Here is an 18,359-nt window from a genome sequence, read left to right as displayed (position 1 = left end):
AGACGTTAAGCGGGCATTAGCATTTTACTTGGACAGGACTAAGTCATTCAGGAAGACCCATAGACCAGTGGTTCTCAACCAGGGGTCCAGGGCCCCCTAGGAGGCCATGAGCAGGTTTCAAGGGGTCCATCAAGCAGAACCGGTTTTAGTCTTGCGGGGGCCCAGGGCAGAAAGCCTAAGCCCTGAAGCCCAGGGCCAAAGCAGAAGCCTGAGCAGCTTAGCTTCATGGGGCGCCTCTGTGGCGTGGGGTCCAAGGCAACTGCTCTGGTTGCTACCCCTTAATGCTGGCCCTGGCTTTTATGTGCAGAAAACAGGTGTGGCACAGGTAGGTCATGGAGTTTTTATAGCATGTTGGCGGGGGGGAGGCTCAGAAAGAAAAAGGCGGAGAACCCTCACCCTAGTCTCTTTGTTTCTATTGCAGATCTAAAGGAGCCCGTCTCTACCTGGAGACTTTTTAAATGGATCTCTGGGTATATTATTGCCTATTACGGTTTTGCTGAGGTTACATCTCCCCTAAGAGGGCATGCTTTACTAGGTCACAGTTTACAACCGTAGCTCTACTCAATACATTCTGGTTACTGAAATCTGTAGGTCCTCAGTGTGCACATTTTCTGACCACTTCATCCTAATTGACATTGCAAAATCAGATGGGGCAGTAGGCACATTCAGTAATGGACTCTGTTCTGAAACTCCCACCTCCTTAATGGGCTACTGCTACGGAGTCACCTAAATTGGAGCACCTCCAGGGACACTACTTGAAGAAGAAGATAGAGAGAATACTCAGCTTTTGCAGTAACTGGAGTTCTTCAAGATGTGGTCCCTGTGGGTGCTCCGCTACCCACCCTCCTCCCCTCTGCTTCGGAGCTGCTTCTGTGGGCTTTGCCGTACAGACAGAACTGACGATTTGTGTGTGCAGCCCAATATAGCCTAGGTATGGGGCATGAAGATGTGTAGGGTGCATGCCTGGACAGAATGGGCACTGCTAACAAACATCTCCAATCAGAGGTGCAGGGGCACATACACACCTGAAGTGGAGCACCCACAGGGGGACACATCCTGAAAAACTCCAGCTGCTGCGCAAGGTGAGTAACCTATCATCCATACGTCATTTAAAAATAACTAATACTCTGTGGCTGGTCAAGATATACATTATACATTGTAGTTAATTACATCAGTGTAAAGAGAGTATTCTGATCAGATAGCATTTTAGACTCTCTCTGCATAGGTGTAAAAGACTAAACAATATTCAAGGCAATGGAGAATCAGACCCAAAACAATCTGGTTATATGTCCTTACATGACCATTGGTTCAGACCTACAGTAAAAGCTTGTTAAATGAATCCTCTTATTGCAAAAACATTTTTCATTTAACAGCTATTGCTTTAACAGGCAGCTTTTGTATTTAATGAGTAAACCTGCTTCCTCCTTTCTAGTAACAATGCGTCAGTTTGATCACCCTCACATTGTGAAGTTGATTGGAGTTATTACGGAAAACCCAGTCTGGATAATCATGGAGCTCTGTACACTAGGGGAGGTATGATAAATTCCCAAGTATCTTCTTTCTTCTTCCCTCTTATCCCACAGACACTTTCATATGGGATTGGGGAACTGCTTATTCAGTCTAATGGATTGGGTTCTAAATATTACATCTAAAGCAAATTCATTAAACAAGTGAAGTCTAGGATCATGGGATCAAATTGGGCATAACTCCACTGAAGTCAAGGGCATTAGCCTGTTTACATCAGGGTTGATTTAGGCTATGGTTCTCAGAGATATTTTGAATTGCTGATATAATGTGAGAGCTAATATCTGTGCCAAGTAAGAGGTGCACGTGGTGATACAGAATAGAAAGAACGTTACTGTGAATTATTTAAAATGTATGTGCTTCAGACTGTGAAATCTGGACACAAATGGTTCAGTTAAAAATATTGCATAGAAGAGATTTCACAGCTCCACTTCCTTTAAGGGATTATGGAATATAGTTTAAAAAACAAGATTAAGAATATCCACTTTCTTGTCTTGTGTGTTGAGAGATACAGGAAAGCATATTGTGCCCTTTTTATTCCAAGAAAACTGAGTTCATTTGACTTGCCATGCAGTTACAGCACTAATAGTCATTGCTAAAGGCATCTGCCTTTCAGCTGGTACATTAATATTTAGCACAGCCTAGGTAGGACCCTCATTGATAGCAGCCTCCTACAATAGCAACAGAATTTGTGATTATATTAGAATTTATTTAGCAAGGTTCTGTAAAGCCTTAATATATTAGAGTGTCTGTAAGGTGAAATTTTAAATAAGCTTTATAAACAACATTTTCAAAAATACGTATACCATGCTGTTTGACACTAGAAGAATGCTGGAGTAGCTCATATTATGTGAGTGTCTCTTGAGGAAAACCACAGCAGAAACATATCACAGTGGAATCATCCACATTTCTTTGCAAATCCTGAGTGGCTTTGTTAAGCTTTGCTCGGTGCCATTGTAAATGAGCCCATTTAGCACGTGCAAACCTATGCAGCATTTTCATTAATACAGCATAACTATAGGTGATCTCTGCTATATCATGAAGTTTCACCTACTGTAAGCAGTTTCTATCTGCAGTTGATAGCATCTTCAAAAGTAGGGATCTTTTCACAGTACATTATCGATGCACCTGCATTTCTTTTTCTGAATGTCCCTTTGTTTGTGGAGGCCCCAGCAGTGAAAACTTTCCTTGTTAAGCCACACAACCAAGAGAAATGCTAAATAATCTACTGTCTTTAAAACGGGAATTATGATGTCAGATTTTTTTTAATTCTGACTCCTTTTCTCTAAATCAGACATTTCTGAAAGACTTTAGAGGTGAAGTAATTACATGGTTTATAATGCAATATGAAAATATCTGAATAAAATAGATTAAACTATAGTTTGTTAGATTTGTCCAAAGTGGGTAACACAATTTGTCTCCATTCCTTTATTCAGAGATTACACTTCTTCCCTTTAATTCCCAAATCCTCCTTCTCAGCATACAACTTTCTTCTCAATCTTTATTTTAATCCTGTAAACAAAAGCCAGTGCTACACTGTTGTGGTGTAATTGCCTTTTGCTAGACTTATTTTTGTAGAAAATTTATGTAGTGTTGTTAGTTCCTCTGAGCTAAATCCAGGCCTCTAGTAAAATCTGTGCAATTACAAGCATAAATTAATGCTGCCCAAGCAATATCGATTTGCTCTGTGTTCAGGCTGGCCCAGGTGTGGGTACAAACCCGATGCAGTTACCTGCTGAGACTGTTCATGCCAGCAATATGAGCAGTTCCCAAGGAGTGAATATGTGGAGAGGTTCAGGAGCACCTGACCCAAGTGGGCCCAGCAGTGTTTGAGCTCTTTGGCTTCAAGAGGAGACTGAAGTGTGGTGCAAAAATTGCATCCCACTTGGCTACCTCTTTTCACACATTAGAGACAGCCTGAATTTAGCCCAAAGAGTGTGTTTTCTGTATGACAACTGACTTTCTTTTCTATTCCAGTTTAAAGGGGAGGATTGTCTACTGTGAAATGTGTAAATCTCAGTTAGAGATTTCTCTCTTCTTCAGAGTCATTTTTAATTTGTCATGACATCTCTCTCTTTTCTTCTTTATCCAAAAGCTGAGATCATTTTTGCAAGTAAGAAAATACAGTTTGGATCTGGCCTCTTTGATACTCTATGCTTACCAGCTTAGCACAGCACTTGCCTACTTAGAGAGCAAAAGATTTGTACATAGGTAAGATTATATCTATATGACAACTTTCAATTTAAGGAAAAGGGTTCATAAATTATTACAAATATCTGGGCTGGCAGAGTTGCTGGATATAGATATGTTCGCTAGAAGGAAATGTTTAAAGCACAGATCAGCGCACTCTAATAGTTTCAATTATTTTCTTGATTTCCCCAATAAGAAAAGTATGTCCCATGTGGAACAGTATTTTGAGACTTTAAAAAGCCACTTGTATATGTGTTTACATCAGCGTCATGTTAGAACTTCATGAATTTTAGAGAATCCACAACAAAAATACATTTCTGACATAGACTGTCAAGGGTGACACCTGCTGGGCCTCAGTTATATTGACTGAAGTATGTGCCTGGTTTTAGTCAGAAGACTGGGTTGCCAGCTACTCTGTTGCTTTGCAGTGCCAACACTTTTCAAAGCTGCAAGTCAGCTATAATCTTCAAAATATGAAATATCAAATCTGAGAGAGCAACAGGCTCATCCTGAATTAAAGAACAGGGAAAACAGAAATGTTTCTGTAATGGAAATGCCTGTGCATAACCAACAAGTGAATTTTAAAAACACATACGAGAGGGGAATTTTAGTTTAAGTTGAACTTAGTTGTGTAGGACATGAAACAGGCCATAAGTTCTTCATCTCTGGCACTGTTATATACAGCCAACAATTTTCTACTGCAGATTCCATGTATATAAGTTAGAATTTAAGCATTTTGTTTGTATAAGTGTATAAATTATGTATGTTTAAGTGACATATTATCTTGTAAATGGCAGAGGCCAGTGAGGACAGAGATAGGCACTAGAATTTTGACCAAGTGGCTGTGATTTTATTAAAATCTCTATCAGTAAAAAATATGTAAAGGCAGCTTGTCCTAGCAGCAGTGATTTTAATGGAAGAAAGCAGCTACCACTGCCACTGGTTTTCACTCACCTGCGTCAGTGCTGAAAGCCAAAGCTCCTAACATGTCCCAGGCATAACTAGCCCACTTGAATCCAATGCCTGCTGTCCCATATAGGCAACTGCATGAGAAAACCTCCTGGCCTTGCCATGAGAACAATGGCCTTCCTTCAAATCCAAACCCTTCCTGCAAAGAGCATGAGTTGATGCCTGCTTTACAGGAAAGACATTACCCCAATTCCTGACCTCTGTGATATCAAGGACTTTCCCTTCCCCCCTGCTTCCCCGAAGAATACTATTCTAGCTGCTAAGGGCTGCCACCTAAATTATTGATCCAGTGACTGTAAATACATGGGCTATGAAACCTGCATTTATTCAACAAATAGTGTGTGCCGATGCAATGCGATAATTGCTTGTGCAAATTCCTGGTTAACAAAAAGTAGGAATAATGCTGGTCCTGCAAGTGTCTCCACCTCTTTTCCCAGAGTGATGCAGAATGCAATAATAACATTATCACATAAAAGTTTAATTACTCATGCAGGCCATATTGTGACTTCAGTCTTTCTGTGAACTTCTCACTGTCATCAGTAGACAATCCTGTTGGGTATCATTGGTGGTATACAACTCTAACTTTGTATTCTTGGCCCAAACACCATAATTAAAAATGTAGTTTGGTTCGCTCTACCGAGTGAGTTGACACCTCTGGTCTGTAACAAAGGTTCTGTTTTTAAGAAAACCTGCATCTACAAAACAGATGACTATAAATGATAAATTTCTGGTTTGTTTGGCAGGGATATTGCTGCTAGAAATGTGCTGGTATCCTCCACTGATTGCGTGAAATTAGGTGACTTTGGTTTGTCCCGATATATGGAAGACAGTACTTACTATAAAGGTAAGGAGTCGGTACTTAATGGACCTAAATTACAGTGCCAGGGTTGGGATTCTTCTTTCAGGTCAGTGAGCTGATTTGACAATCAAAGTAGTTGAGTGTATGCTAAGGAGTTGAAAGGATCAAAACAATTAGTTTAAGGAAATCTGGTTAATTACATAAAAATACAAAGTAAAATAGTTTAACATGCAAATAAAGTCGCACATAGAGCTGTTTAAAAAAATCACATGGTTATTTAAATAGGTGAAAGACAGGAAGTTCATTTATGGATATAATTCCAGTTTGGGGGCAGCATTATACTGCTTTTTTTTTTGCAACTCTTTGGACTTGTCTGCATGACCATTTAGTTTGTAGCAAGTTGGAGTGTGAATCTACCCCACACTAGCCTGCCACGCACTAACTGCCCATGTGGACCCTGCCAGTGCACACTAAGAGTTTGTTAATGTGCCTTAATCTGCTCCCATTTCAAAGCGGAGTAGATGAAAGCCTACTAACGAACTATTAGGGTGCATCAGCAGAGTCCACCCAGATGGTTGGGTCCACAGGGACAGTTAGTGCACAGCCAGTGCAAGGTAGATTCACACCCCACTTGGCAGCAAATTAAATGTTCGTGTAGACAGGTCCTTAAAGTATCAAAGATTATCGGCGATTTTGAAGCTCATTTAACATATGCCCATATTCATGCCACAGCCCAGGTACCGGAGGGCGAGTTCAAGGGACCTGCAGATTGTTTTCAATGAGTTTGGGATAGAGATATTCACTACACAAAAGGTTTGAAACATACAGTTTTTTTCCCTTTGGGATTTCCCAGACTGAAGTTGACTGGCTCGAGCTCCGATGTGATGCCCCACAATGCATGATATATAGCAAGGGGTCTCAAACTTCATTGCACCGCGTCCCCCTTTTGAGAACAAAAAATTACTTAATGACCCCAGGAGGGAGCACCGTAGCCTGAGCCCACCTGAGCCACACTGCCCCAGGTGGGGGGGGCCAAAGCCCAAGCCCCACTGCTCTGGGCAGGGGGGCCAAAGCTGAAGCTCAAGGGCTTTATCCCCAGGCAGGGGGACTGTAACCTGAGCCCCACAACCCAGGGCTGAAGCTGTCGGATTTTGTCTTTGGCCCTGGGCAGTGGGACTCGGGTTTCAGCCCAGGGCCCCAGCAAGTCTAAGCCAACCCTAGTGACCCTGTTCAAAGGGGGTCGCGACGCACTCTGGGGCCCCAACCCACAGTTTGAGAACCGCTGATATATAAGGACCCTGACAGAATACAATTTGTTTTTATAGAGGGTCAAGTAAATAGCATTTTTAGTGATAGGGTGCACATTTAGGAACAATGTTTATAATTTTTTTTGTCTCTCAATATGCAAAAATATTTTACATGTTTCTAAATTTGCACATACTTTAAAAGCGCCTTACCTGGCCCCTCCCCCCTGTTCTCCAGTAGGGCTCATGGTGTCTGTGATGTCCCATAATAATGTGAACAAAATACCTTCATCTACTTCCTTACAAAGGTGAAAGGAGAAATTTACCTGAAACCATCAAATATTTGTTGCATTCTTTTAAATTTAGAACAAACAAGCTAACTTTTTCATGGTTCAGTTAAAAAACAGTTGCTCCATATGTGAGATTGTGTATGGTAGCTTCAAGCTTGGTACAAATAATTGCTAATTGTAGTAGTTTAAATACCTTCAGATAAAAAGCATTAACTTGAAACAGGAATGGAGAAGCTCATCCAATGTATGTACATTTAGGGTACATCTGTGCAGCCTGTGGTAGTGAGTCTCAGAATTGAAGTTGAAAGAGTCAGGCTTCTGAGGCTCGTGCTACAGTTCTTAAAAGAGCCATGTAGACATTGTGGCTCAGGCTGGAGCTCAGGCTCTGAAGCCCACCCCTTCCCAGGCTTCAAAGTCCAAACCGCAACACCTACACCTCTATTTTTAGCAGTATAGTGCTGATTGCTGTGTAGCTGTAGCCTTAGCAGCAAATCCTGCTCTTTTCAGTCACACAGGGCCCTCCCTCCAGTAAAACTATGGTGTTTCTGTTGCAAGGAAGATTGCAGATTTCCATGACTTCTGTAGAGGGGATGAGGAACCCTCTGAAATGGTGCTGGATGAGTCTGTTCACAACACTGCAGGTCTGCTAGCCGTTATTTCTTCCTCACCCACTCATTCTTACAGGAAAGAAGGTGTAGGAGCCAAAGGACATCCACAGAGGTTTCTTGTACAAAGCCTGACCGAGTTGTTTGCTGGAGCTAGGACTTGGCCCTAAATTATTTTATTGAAGAACATCTTTACTGAGAGCTTATTAGCTAAAATAATGGCCTTTTTCTCTCATCTCTCCATAGCTTCCAAAGGAAAATTACCTATCAAATGGATGGCTCCAGAGTCAATCAACTTCCGACGTTTTACCTCAGCTAGTGATGTGTGGATGTTTGGTAAGTGAATATGGATGATTGTTTTCTCAAATGCACTGTCGAAGGAGAAGATAATTAATGGTTCCATTTTTATTAATGGAAACTGAACAATTTCCAACTCCTCTCCAGTGTTTGTTTTACTTGTCTCAAAATCAGACTTTTTAGTGGGTACTTTATATCTCTCCATGCTTTTTCATTTTGTAACCTCGGGCCTGATTCTCCTTGATCTTAAGGCCCCTTTTCACCACTCCTAACAGGTGGCCTTAAGGTAAATGAAAATGAGACCCATAGTCATAACAGGAATTTCTTTATCTTACTTTGTTTCTTTTTTGTCTTCTAGTATAATTGTGCTGGAGTTCCTTTATCCAGCTGTTTGCACTTACTGCTTTCTTATTTTCACAAGTTTTCCCTGTGTTATGGGCTCCCTCAGTGAATGTCCTTGGTTTTGTCTCCTTCCTTTCCCAGTGTTCAGTTCACCCTTGCTCTGGGTATTTTTCCTCTGTTTTTATGCTGTTTCGGCCTTTAACATTAGCTATGAAAGAGGAATTAGCAGGATATTTAAAGTGATTTTGAATGTTGAAAAAAAGCGTGAAATTGAATCAAGTCCATTCACCTCACAAGATTGAGCCGAGATCCAAATCTTGTCCTTTCTCTCCCTTCCATTCTCCACACACTCTGACTGTGGTTGCAACCCCTTTTGGTACATATAGCTCCCCTCATCACTTTGTCTCTGTCATCTTAGAAAAGACAAGAGATTGAGTGAAAAGAGGAATTATAGGAATGCCTCCCATCTTCCATGATCCTGTCCCCTTCACTATGCAAACCATTCCTGTTTTTGCACCAGTCTGATCTCCCAGTCTTGAATACTCAGCTCCACAGACCAGACAAGCCATGACAGGCAGAAAAAAGGCAAGCAGGGTATGAATAGCAAAAAGTTACTGGAGAAAAAATCAACTTGTTCTCTTTAAAACAAAAGAGTTCTAAGTAATATCAAGCAAACCTGCATGTGATTTATCAAGATTAATGACTGTTTTGTTGAAAAACGGAATCCCTAATGGCAAAATAAAGTATCTTTTCCATCTGGCATAGAAAAGCAATGCAGGTGGAATACCCCAGCTGCTCATAGGCCCACAGGCTATCTCTTTCTCATTACACATTTAACATAGTTTCTACAGAAACTACATTTTGGTACATAGTTTCGACAGAAAAAAGTTGAACAAATGCCGATAATAAAACACCATCAAAGTATAAAAATACCACATACAAGTCAAAACAAGCCAGTGTAAAGCAGACACTGAGACAAGCATTATGAAAAAAATGTAGATTTGAATATGAGCAGCCAGTCTGACTTAAAAGAGATAAAAAGTAGTTAAATCTGAAGCCTTTCAAAGTTGTCTGCTTGCGATGAGCTAGATGCAAGTCATGCTTCCTCATACATAGTCCTGATTAGTAACACATCTAATTTTATAGAAGCTACCTACTTAGGGAGAGAGTTAACGTAGCTCAATATTCTTTTCTGTGGTCAGCACGTAGGTAATATGGTGATAGCTTCTACATAAAAAGATAGATTGGCCAGCTCTATTTTTCAGCCAAGAGTGGGTTGTGTTTGGTGGTTGTGTGTACTGGACAAAGTGTGTTGGAAACTTCATTAAACTGCTAATACATGGTAATTACTAACCATGGCTATTCTGGAGAAAGGACTGTTCATTTTGTCCACTAGCATGCACTTCAGTAGCAACTCCATTGTCTTAAGCTTTAACGTGGAGTTTGTTGTTCAAGAACACAGATTTTGGTTACTTGCTCACTTTAAGAAGTTTCTTTCTTTTTGTTTCCAGGTGTGTGTATGTGGGAAATTTTAATGCATGGAGTAAAGCCCTTCCAAGGAGTGAAGAACAATGATGTGATTGGTCGAATTGAGAATGGTGAACGGTTACCAATGCCTCCAAACTGCCCTCCTACTCTCTACAGCCTTATGACCAAGTGCTGGGCATATGACCCCAGCAGACGACCCAGGTTTACTGAACTTAAAGCACAGCTCAGGTAGGGTGTTTTTATTTTTTTAAATTATTATTTCTTTGATTAGAAATGTGATTTGATTGTGTCTTTCATACAATCGTTTTCTTTCCAAGGAAAGTACACTGCCTAGTGTGCTTGGCTAGGGCCTTTAAAGAACCGAGTTGCTGTTACAGTCTGGTAAATCTAGACTGTCTCCACTTAAATCAGAGGAACTATACTTGACACTAAATCCAGTGTAATTGAGATCCAAAGCGGGCCCCCCAAAGGCTGTATTAAGAGTGTGTTTATAGGCATAGGTAGGTATGTTAGGGATCCTCAGAGTTAGAGATGGAAAGAACTTGCTAGATCATATAGTCCAGTGGTCCCCAACATTGGGGATCCCTGATACAGTCCATCTCTCTTAAGACAGTACAGAAATTTCACTTTTCTTTTAATTACCGTGGTCACAGATTTCAGACTGGAGTGCCTTGAGTTTGGCATCTAGGGAGGAAACTTTCAAAACTACCTAAGGAATTCTAGAGCACACGTTCCACTGAAAGTCACTGGGATTTGTGCTCCTAAACCACGAAGTACTTGAAGGTGTCCACTCTCAATACATAGGTAGGCTCCTAAATAAAAGTGGCACAGAAATCCCACAGTTTATCCTATTGAAGTCAGTGTGAGCTGCTGGTGCTCAACACTTCTGAAAATAGTTATCTGTTATTTAGGAAATGGAAAAAAATATAATTATATGTCTAATTTTAAGGCACTCAAGTTTGAAAATTTTGGCTCCAGTTTATTAAAGATTGAGATCTGCAGATACATAACATCAGTAAGTAAAATATCCTTGAAATTAGAAGTAGACTGGAGTTCTGATACAAAATCCTAGAATCTCCTCAGAAGGTACACCATAGTAACAATCCTTTATTATTGATTCTATTATCAATAAAGCATCCAGATCTGAATGCAGCAGTGTTGGTGACACTGTGGTCTTTCACAGAGTTAAACAGAAATTAGGCACAATACCAAGGAAAAACTGGTATTTCCTATGAAAAATGGGGGCAAAAAAAGAGTTCAGAAAGGAATAGCTGGCGAAATAGGGGGTAAACAGTCAGTTACGTACCTTCTTGAGTATGTAAGTCTCGCAGCGACTGGAAGAGATTCCCAGGAGACTTGGGCAGACAGCCTCAGCTGTATAAGCTTCGGTCTGTTACATTCTTATTTAGTTCTGTGTGTATTTTCATTTGATTATACTGTGGTGCTTCTCAGGGGTACTCTGAGTTGTGAGACACCTCGCTACCACCAGCTCTGAGTCTGAGGAAGCCTGGTTTGTGCTTCATGGGGGTCAGCTGTCCAACATGTTAATTAATGCAAATCAGTATAGGTTTACAGTTAATGCAAATCAATGTGTGTTTATGGACTATAGAGCCTGTCAAACTAACTTGATATTTTTTTAAACTTTTGTATGCAGTTTGTTTTGATAACACATGACATTTAGATTTAAAAAATTAAAATGGTATAAAATTAACATATCCCGTGTCAAATGGATTAGAAACTGGCTAACTGATAGGTCTCAAAATGTAATTGTAAACAAGGAATTGTCAGCAAGCAGGTGTTTCCAGTGAGAACCCTTAGGTATCAGGATTTTGGCCTTACGCTACTTAACGTTTTTATCAGTGACAAGAGTGTAGGCCATACATACAGAATGGAGGACTCTGTCCTGGAGAGCAATGACTCTGAAAAAGATTTGAGGGTCATGGTTGATGATCAGCTGAACATGAGCTCCCCAGTTGATGCTGTGGCCAAAAGAGCTAATATGGTCCTGGGGTGCATAAACGGGAGACCCTCTAGTAGGAGTAGACGGATTTTACCTCTGTGTTTGCTGCTGCTGTGACCACTGCTGGAATACTGTTTCCCGTTCTGGTGTGCACAATTCAAGAAGGATGTTGATAAATTGGAGAAGGTTCAGAGAAGAGCCAAGAGAATGATTAAAGGATTTGAAAACATGCTGTATAGCAATAGATTCATAGAGCTCAATCTATTTAGCTTAACAGAGAAGGTTAAGGGGTGACTTGATTACTGTCTATAAATATCTATGTGGGGAACAAATATTTAATAATAGGGCCTTCAATCTAGCAGAGAAAGGTATAAAACAATCCAGTGGCTGGAAGTTGAAACTAGACAAATTCAAACTGGAAATAAGGTGTATATTTTTGGCGGTGCAAGTAATTAACCCTTATTACCGAGAGTCATGGTGGCCTGCCTTAACGCCTAGACCTTAAGAACATAATTTTCTGTATAGATACATAATTCCTCAAATATTATCTGAAATACATTTTGCAGTGATTATGTTGACCAGTGGGCTGTTGCCTTTTGGTAGCAGTCTTAAAGCCATCCTCTAGAGAACTATTATGCATATATCTGACCCAGGGGATCTCTGTAACATCCTCTGCATCCCCTCGGCCAATTGCCACCAAGAGGTGCTTGGATCACATATACTCTCTTGAGTTTGATAAAGCCATAATAATTATTTTCCCTCATATACAAGCTGTGCTTATAATTCTAGCTATAAAGTTAACTGTCTGTGGCCTTTGGTTAATCACTTAACCACCCTGTATTTCACTTTCCCCATCTGTGAAATGGGGATGCTACTTCTGGTATATTACTGGAATTTTGTAAGGATAAATTATATATTTGTAAAGCTCTATGTGATTCTCTGAAGAATGATGAGGGGTGCTTATTTGTATAATAAGAAAATTAATTATCTTATGTATGATGTACGTTGAGAACCCATTTACAGTGTAGTCTGCTTTGTTTTCCTGACTCAAGATAAGCTTTGGAAACCAAATTTGATTTTTCAAGACCTTTATTCCATTTATCTTTACAATATTTTTACTTCTAAAACCTTTCACTAATATACTGCTGAATAAGTATGTGGCAGAGTGGTACTTATATATATGTAAATCTTGACAAAATATTTGCAGAGATCCTATTAAATTGATCCAAAACGTCCTGCCTAAAATGTTATATATTCAAATTAGCTCTACAAATCTGAGAACGTCTGGTGAATAATTCAGTGCTGGATAATTTAGTGTTTCTTTTCTTCTCAACTCCACATTCTGTTTTGTATCATATTTTATTTTCATAATCCAGCTTTTGCAAGCACTGAAAAGTTAGGAAAGCATATATCAGGGTGAAACATTAGCAATTAAAATATAAGCTATGCAGAATTCTAATATAAATTATGAATCCCTCTCCTTAGCTAAATGGGGAACTTTTGATCTCTGTAATATTTTAATAGCACAGTATTAGTTTGGGTTCCTCCTCTACTCTGTTTTTGTATAAAGACAGGTTTGCAGATGACACTAAACTTGAAGGAGTGGTAGATACGCTGGAGGGTAGGGATAGGATACAGAGGGACCTAGACAAATTAGAGGACTGGGCCAAAAGAAACCTGATGAGGTTCAACAAGGACAAGTGCAGAGTCCTGCACTTTGGACAGGAGAATCCTATTCACTGTTACAGACTAGAGACTGAATGGCTAGGAAGCAGTTCTGCAGAAAAGGACCTAGGGTGTTACAGTGGACGAGAAGCTGGATATGAGTCAACAGTGTGTCCTTGTTGCCAAGAAGACTAACGCCATTTGGGACTGTATAAGTAGGGGGCATTGCAGCAGATAGAGGGACGTGATCATTCCCCTCTATTCAACATTGGTGAGGACCTCATCTGGAGTACTGTGTCCAGTTTTGGGCCCCACACTACAAGAAGGATGTGGAAAAATTGAAAGAGTCCAGCGGAGGGCAAGAAATGATTAGGGGCTGGAGCACATGACTATGAGGGAGAGACCGAAGGAACTGGGATTGTTTAGTCTGCAGAAAAGAAGAAGAGGGGATTTGATAGCTGTTTCAACTATCTAGAAGGGGTCCTAAAGAGGATGCATCTAGATGTTCTCAGTGGTACCTGATGACAGAACAGAATTAATGGTCTCAAGTTGCTAGTGGGGAGTTCTAGATTGGATATTAGGAAAAACTTTTCACTAGGAGTGTGGTGAAGCACTGAATGGGTACCTAGGGAGATGGAATCTCCTTCCTTACAGTTTTTAAGGTCAGGTTGACAAAGCCTGGCTGGGTATGATTTAGTTGGGAATTGGTTCTGCTTTGACAGGGAGTTGGACTGGATGATCTCCTAAGGCCCCTTCACCCTAATATCTATGATTCTGTTGTCATAAATAGATAGCTAAGGGTTAATGTTTCTTTACCTGAAAGGGGAACCAAACACCTGACCAGAGGACCAATCAGAACCGGATTGTTCAAGCAGGGGAGGGAACCTCTGGAGGTTTTGGCTTTTTTTCACTCTTTTTGTTTCTCTCGGCTATGAAGGAACAGCTTTTCTTTTCTATCTTCAAACTTCTAATTCAGTTCCCCCAAGTTGTGAGTACAAAGGTAGCAAAGCAATAGGCTGTTATATGTTTTGTTTTGTATTTACATGTGTGGAGTTTGCTGGAATGTTTCAAATTGGATCTCTTTTTGAATCAGACTGGTTATTCATATTTTCTTATAAGCCATAGCCCTGTATTATGTCATCTTAATGCAGTGATTATGTTATGTGTTGTTTCTTTTTTATATAAAGCTTTCTTTTTAAAACCTGCGTGAGGTTTTTCTCTGGTTAAGGCTAGGAACGAAGGGAGGGGGAGAATCTCTTTTTGTGTTAGCTTGACTAGGTTTGAATGCATAGCCTCAGGGGGAGGTAAATTGCCTTCTCTGGTTTGTATTCAAGGAGCTTTCGTACAGTATCGCCCAGGCTAACCCAGGGAGAGGGAAAGTTGGGGATAACATAAAGGAGACAAGGGGAGGAACTTGTTTTTCCTTTGGTGGGAGACCCAGGGGTTCTGGGTCTTGGGGAGTCCCCCAGGGATAGGTTTGGGCGACCCCAGGGGCAATCAGGAGCCCTGAATCCTGATTGGTGGCAGCGAGATCAGATCCAAGCTGGTAATGAGCTTGGGGGAGTTTCATGCTAAGCCCCCAGATTTTGGACGCTAAGGTCCAGATTTGGGACAGAGGCTTATTACATCTGTGTTTAAGTAACCACTTTTTTCTTGAAATATCCCACTATTGCCTTACTGCTGGTGAGCTCCATTGGTGGAAGACCTGTGTAAACTAGCTCCCAGTGCTTGAAACATTATCTTGTCAAACCCCGCTTACAGCAGTTCAAGACAATTAAAAATACTAGCACTGCGCAGTGCAGAATTTTGCAGAAATTAATGGGTTTTGCGCATAATTTCCTTTCCCTCCACAGAAATGGGCTGCAGTGCTGCTTACCATCACTAGGGGCCGCTGGACCAGGCAGAGCCCAGCTCACACACAGAAGACAATGGGATGGGGGAGTAGAGAGTTCCTGGCAGCTGCAGTTCTCCTGAGAGAAGGAGACGGTGGCGTGCAGGAAACGCATAGGATCCCTGGGCAGTAGGGGGATGGGCATCTGGGCTGGAGGCGGGGCACGACTGGGTTCTGGGAGGGAGGGGGTAGATGTCTGGGCTCTGGGGGCCACAGTTGGACTCTGGAGTAGGGTTGCCAACTTTCCAATTGCACAAAATCGAACACCTCTGCCCTGCCCTTTCCCCTAGGCCCCATCCCTTCTCTGAGGCCCTGAACCCGCTCTCTCTATCCCTTCTCCCTTCATTGCTTGCTCTCCCCCACCCTCACTAATTTTCACCAGGCTGGAGCGGGGGGGAAGGGGGATTGGGGTGCAGGAGGTGTCTGAGGGCTCCGACTGGGGTTGCGGGCTCTGGGGTGGGGCTGGCAATGAGGAGTTTGGGGTGCAGGAGAGGGCTCTGGGCTGAGGCAGGGGGTTGGGGTGGAGGGGGACTCTGGCTGGGGTGGGGCCAGTGATGGGGGCCTTGGGATGAAGGAGTGGGCTGGGGCAAGGGGGTTGGTGTTGGGGGAGTGCAGGAGGGAGTTTGGCTGTAGGGGGGACATGGGGTTGTGGTGTGGAAGAGCGTTCGGGGTGCAGTTCAGGGTGCCCTCACGCCCACAGGCACCACACCCACAGCTCCTATTGGTCGCAGTTCCCAGTCAGTGAGAGCTGCGGAGCCGGCACAAGGGGCGGAGGCGGGGGCATCTGGGATGGGGGGGGCATGGTGGGCTCTGGGAGGAGGTTGTGCGGTGTCTGGGATGGGGGGTGCCTCACAGCTGGGCTCGCGGTGCGGGTTGAGTGTATTGACTGCGGGGCGCCTCGCAGCTGGACTTGGAGAAGGGGCTGTGAGTTTCTGGCCCACCAGCTGGACTCCTGGGTGGGCGGCAGCAGAGAAATAGGAACTGGGTTGTCATAGGGGTTTCTTTAACTCTTTACTCCAGGGGGAATTTTTATGTGTGTGTATATTGATATAGACATACTTGCTGACAGGTATTTTGAAATAAATTACAAAATAATTACTGGGGTGATTACGTAGTGTTATTTTGACAAATAAAATTTGAGAATTTTAAGAATTTTAAAATATTGTGTGCAGAATTCCCCCCAGAGTAGCCAGTGGACTAACTACACTAGCACTCCTATTGTTACTACCACAGTGCACAAAAGTGCACCAATAATTGTATATAACTGGTAGAAAAATATAGCCCTTGTCCCAAAGAGCTTACAGTCATAATATTATATGAGTCGGAGTTAACAGTACAGAAAGGAGGGGATGTGGTGCTGATCGTACTGATGAACCAGAGTTACAGCAAGGTGATAACACAAGAAGATAACATGGTTACACAATTTAGATGTATGTATTAAATTGTATTGTCGACAACTTCTTGTGAATGTGAATGAGACCTGAGTCTTAAATGATGTGAACAGAGAGAAAGCTATGGTCTGGTAGACCAGAACTGAGAGAGTATCCCATGGGCAAGGGGAGAAGTGAAGCTGGCCAAGACTAAGAGGAACTGTGGAAGTGGGGAGTGAGGAAGTGACGCTGAACTACAGGAAGTGAGAAGTCAGTAGAGCTCATGAAAATCTGGGGAAAAGAGGAGAACTTAAGGACAGGGGCAGAGGAAAGGTGCCAGAAGATAAACTTCAGCTATGATGAAGATTAAATAGAGAGGAGAAAGTTGTGGAATTGAAGTCTGTTGCTCCGCCAGGGCTGAGCAATGTGAAGCAGCCAGTAGGGGGCGAGATCTCTCTTGCAGCTCCAGAATTGATGACCATTGGCTGCTGGCAGATCAGCAATTGACTGAGGAGTTGCTCTTCAGCTTCACAAGGGTCCCCAGAGCTTCTTTGTGCTCCAGAAAGACGATGCCTGCCCTTTAATCATTGTAGTTGCTGATTTCCTTACAGTGACACGATCTCGGACAATTTGAGAAGATCATGTTTCAAAACTCATTCCCATGAACTTGCAAAAACAAGCCATTTCCCTGTTGGCTCTTTGTGTATGTGCTGTTGGTGCTCTCTTCTGGATACCTTCCAGATTAGCTTTTGAAGCTGAAGGCCATGTTAGTTCTATACTCTGGAGCCAATGTTATAGTGACACCGTGTTCCTCTTTATTTTGATGACAAAAGTCTACTGCTTTGTGAAGAACAATATTTTTCCTCTCCTGCACCTGAAATGGCATTGATGGGAGCATTAGCACTTCTTGTGTACTCCGTTTTTTATCTGATGTTTTACCCACTTCATATCCTTTTGCGATATCTGGTTCTCTCTTTCTAGTTCCAGTTGGCCCCACAAATGTTGTTTGCTGCTGCCCATGCCATGCAGACAGCAAGATTCTTATAGGAGTAATAATAAAAGCCTTTTTTTATAGCACTTTATGTTCAAAGCACTGAATAGACATGAACTAATTAATTCTTAGAACACAACTCAGAAGTAAGCAGATAAATATTATCCCTATTTTTAAAGATGGTTAGTCAGTGGTCAGGATGAAAACCTGGGACTCGTTGACTCACCATCTTATGCTCGATCCTCCAGACCAGGCTGCCTTTCTGTAGAAGAGATACTGAGTCCTATGCTGCACATTAGACAAGAGTTATGCAACAAGGACCCCTGAGTAGGGCTAAATGAACCCCCAAATCAGGAAAGCATGGAAATCTACAGCTGGAAGAGACCTCGAGAGGTCATCTAGTCCAGCCCCATGCACTGAGGCAGGACCAAGTATAGACCAGCCCTGACAGGTGTTTGTCTAACCAGTTCTTAAAAGCTTCAAGTGATGGAGATTCCACAACCTCCCTTGGAGGCCTATTTCAGTGTTTAACTATTCTTATAGTTAGCTTTTCCTGACATATAACCAAAATCTTCCTTGCTGCAGATTAAGACCATTACTTTGTTCTCCATATCCACTGAAAGAAGGACAAAATTGATAACCATCCTCTTTATAACAGCCGCTAACACAGTGGTTCCCAAACTGTAGGGTGTGCCCCCCACAGGGGGCATAGAGGAATGTTTGGGGGGTGTGGC

The 18,359-nt window shown here is 42.0% G+C and overlaps 1 protein-coding gene across 9 annotated transcripts in view; it reads left to right on the top strand.

The window, feature by feature from the left end:
- Positions 1 to 18,359, top strand: part of PTK2 (protein tyrosine kinase 2) — a 405,326-nt gene that overhangs the window by 317,388 nt on the left and 69,579 nt on the right. For all 9 annotated transcript variants that reach the window (XM_075063277.1, XM_075063281.1, XM_075063280.1 and 6 more), the window contains 5 exons: positions 1,433 to 1,533; positions 3,620 to 3,735; positions 5,427 to 5,527; positions 7,868 to 7,957; positions 9,772 to 9,976. In XM_075063277.1, coding sequence (XP_074919378.1) covers positions 1,433 to 1,533; positions 3,620 to 3,735; positions 5,427 to 5,527; positions 7,868 to 7,957; positions 9,772 to 9,976 — 613 coding nt within the window. The remainder of the gene's footprint in view (positions 1 to 1,432; positions 1,534 to 3,619; positions 3,736 to 5,426; positions 5,528 to 7,867; positions 7,958 to 9,771; positions 9,977 to 18,359) is intronic.

Source organism: Chelonoidis abingdonii, chromosome 2 (assembly GCF_003597395.2).
Source record: "Chelonoidis abingdonii isolate Lonesome George chromosome 2, CheloAbing_2.0, whole genome shotgun sequence".
In the NCBI taxonomy this organism is placed as follows: Eukaryota; Metazoa; Chordata; order Testudines; family Testudinidae; genus Chelonoidis; species Chelonoidis abingdonii.
Note: the sequence above shows the minus strand (reverse complement) of the source record. Positions and strands in the feature narration are given on the sequence as shown.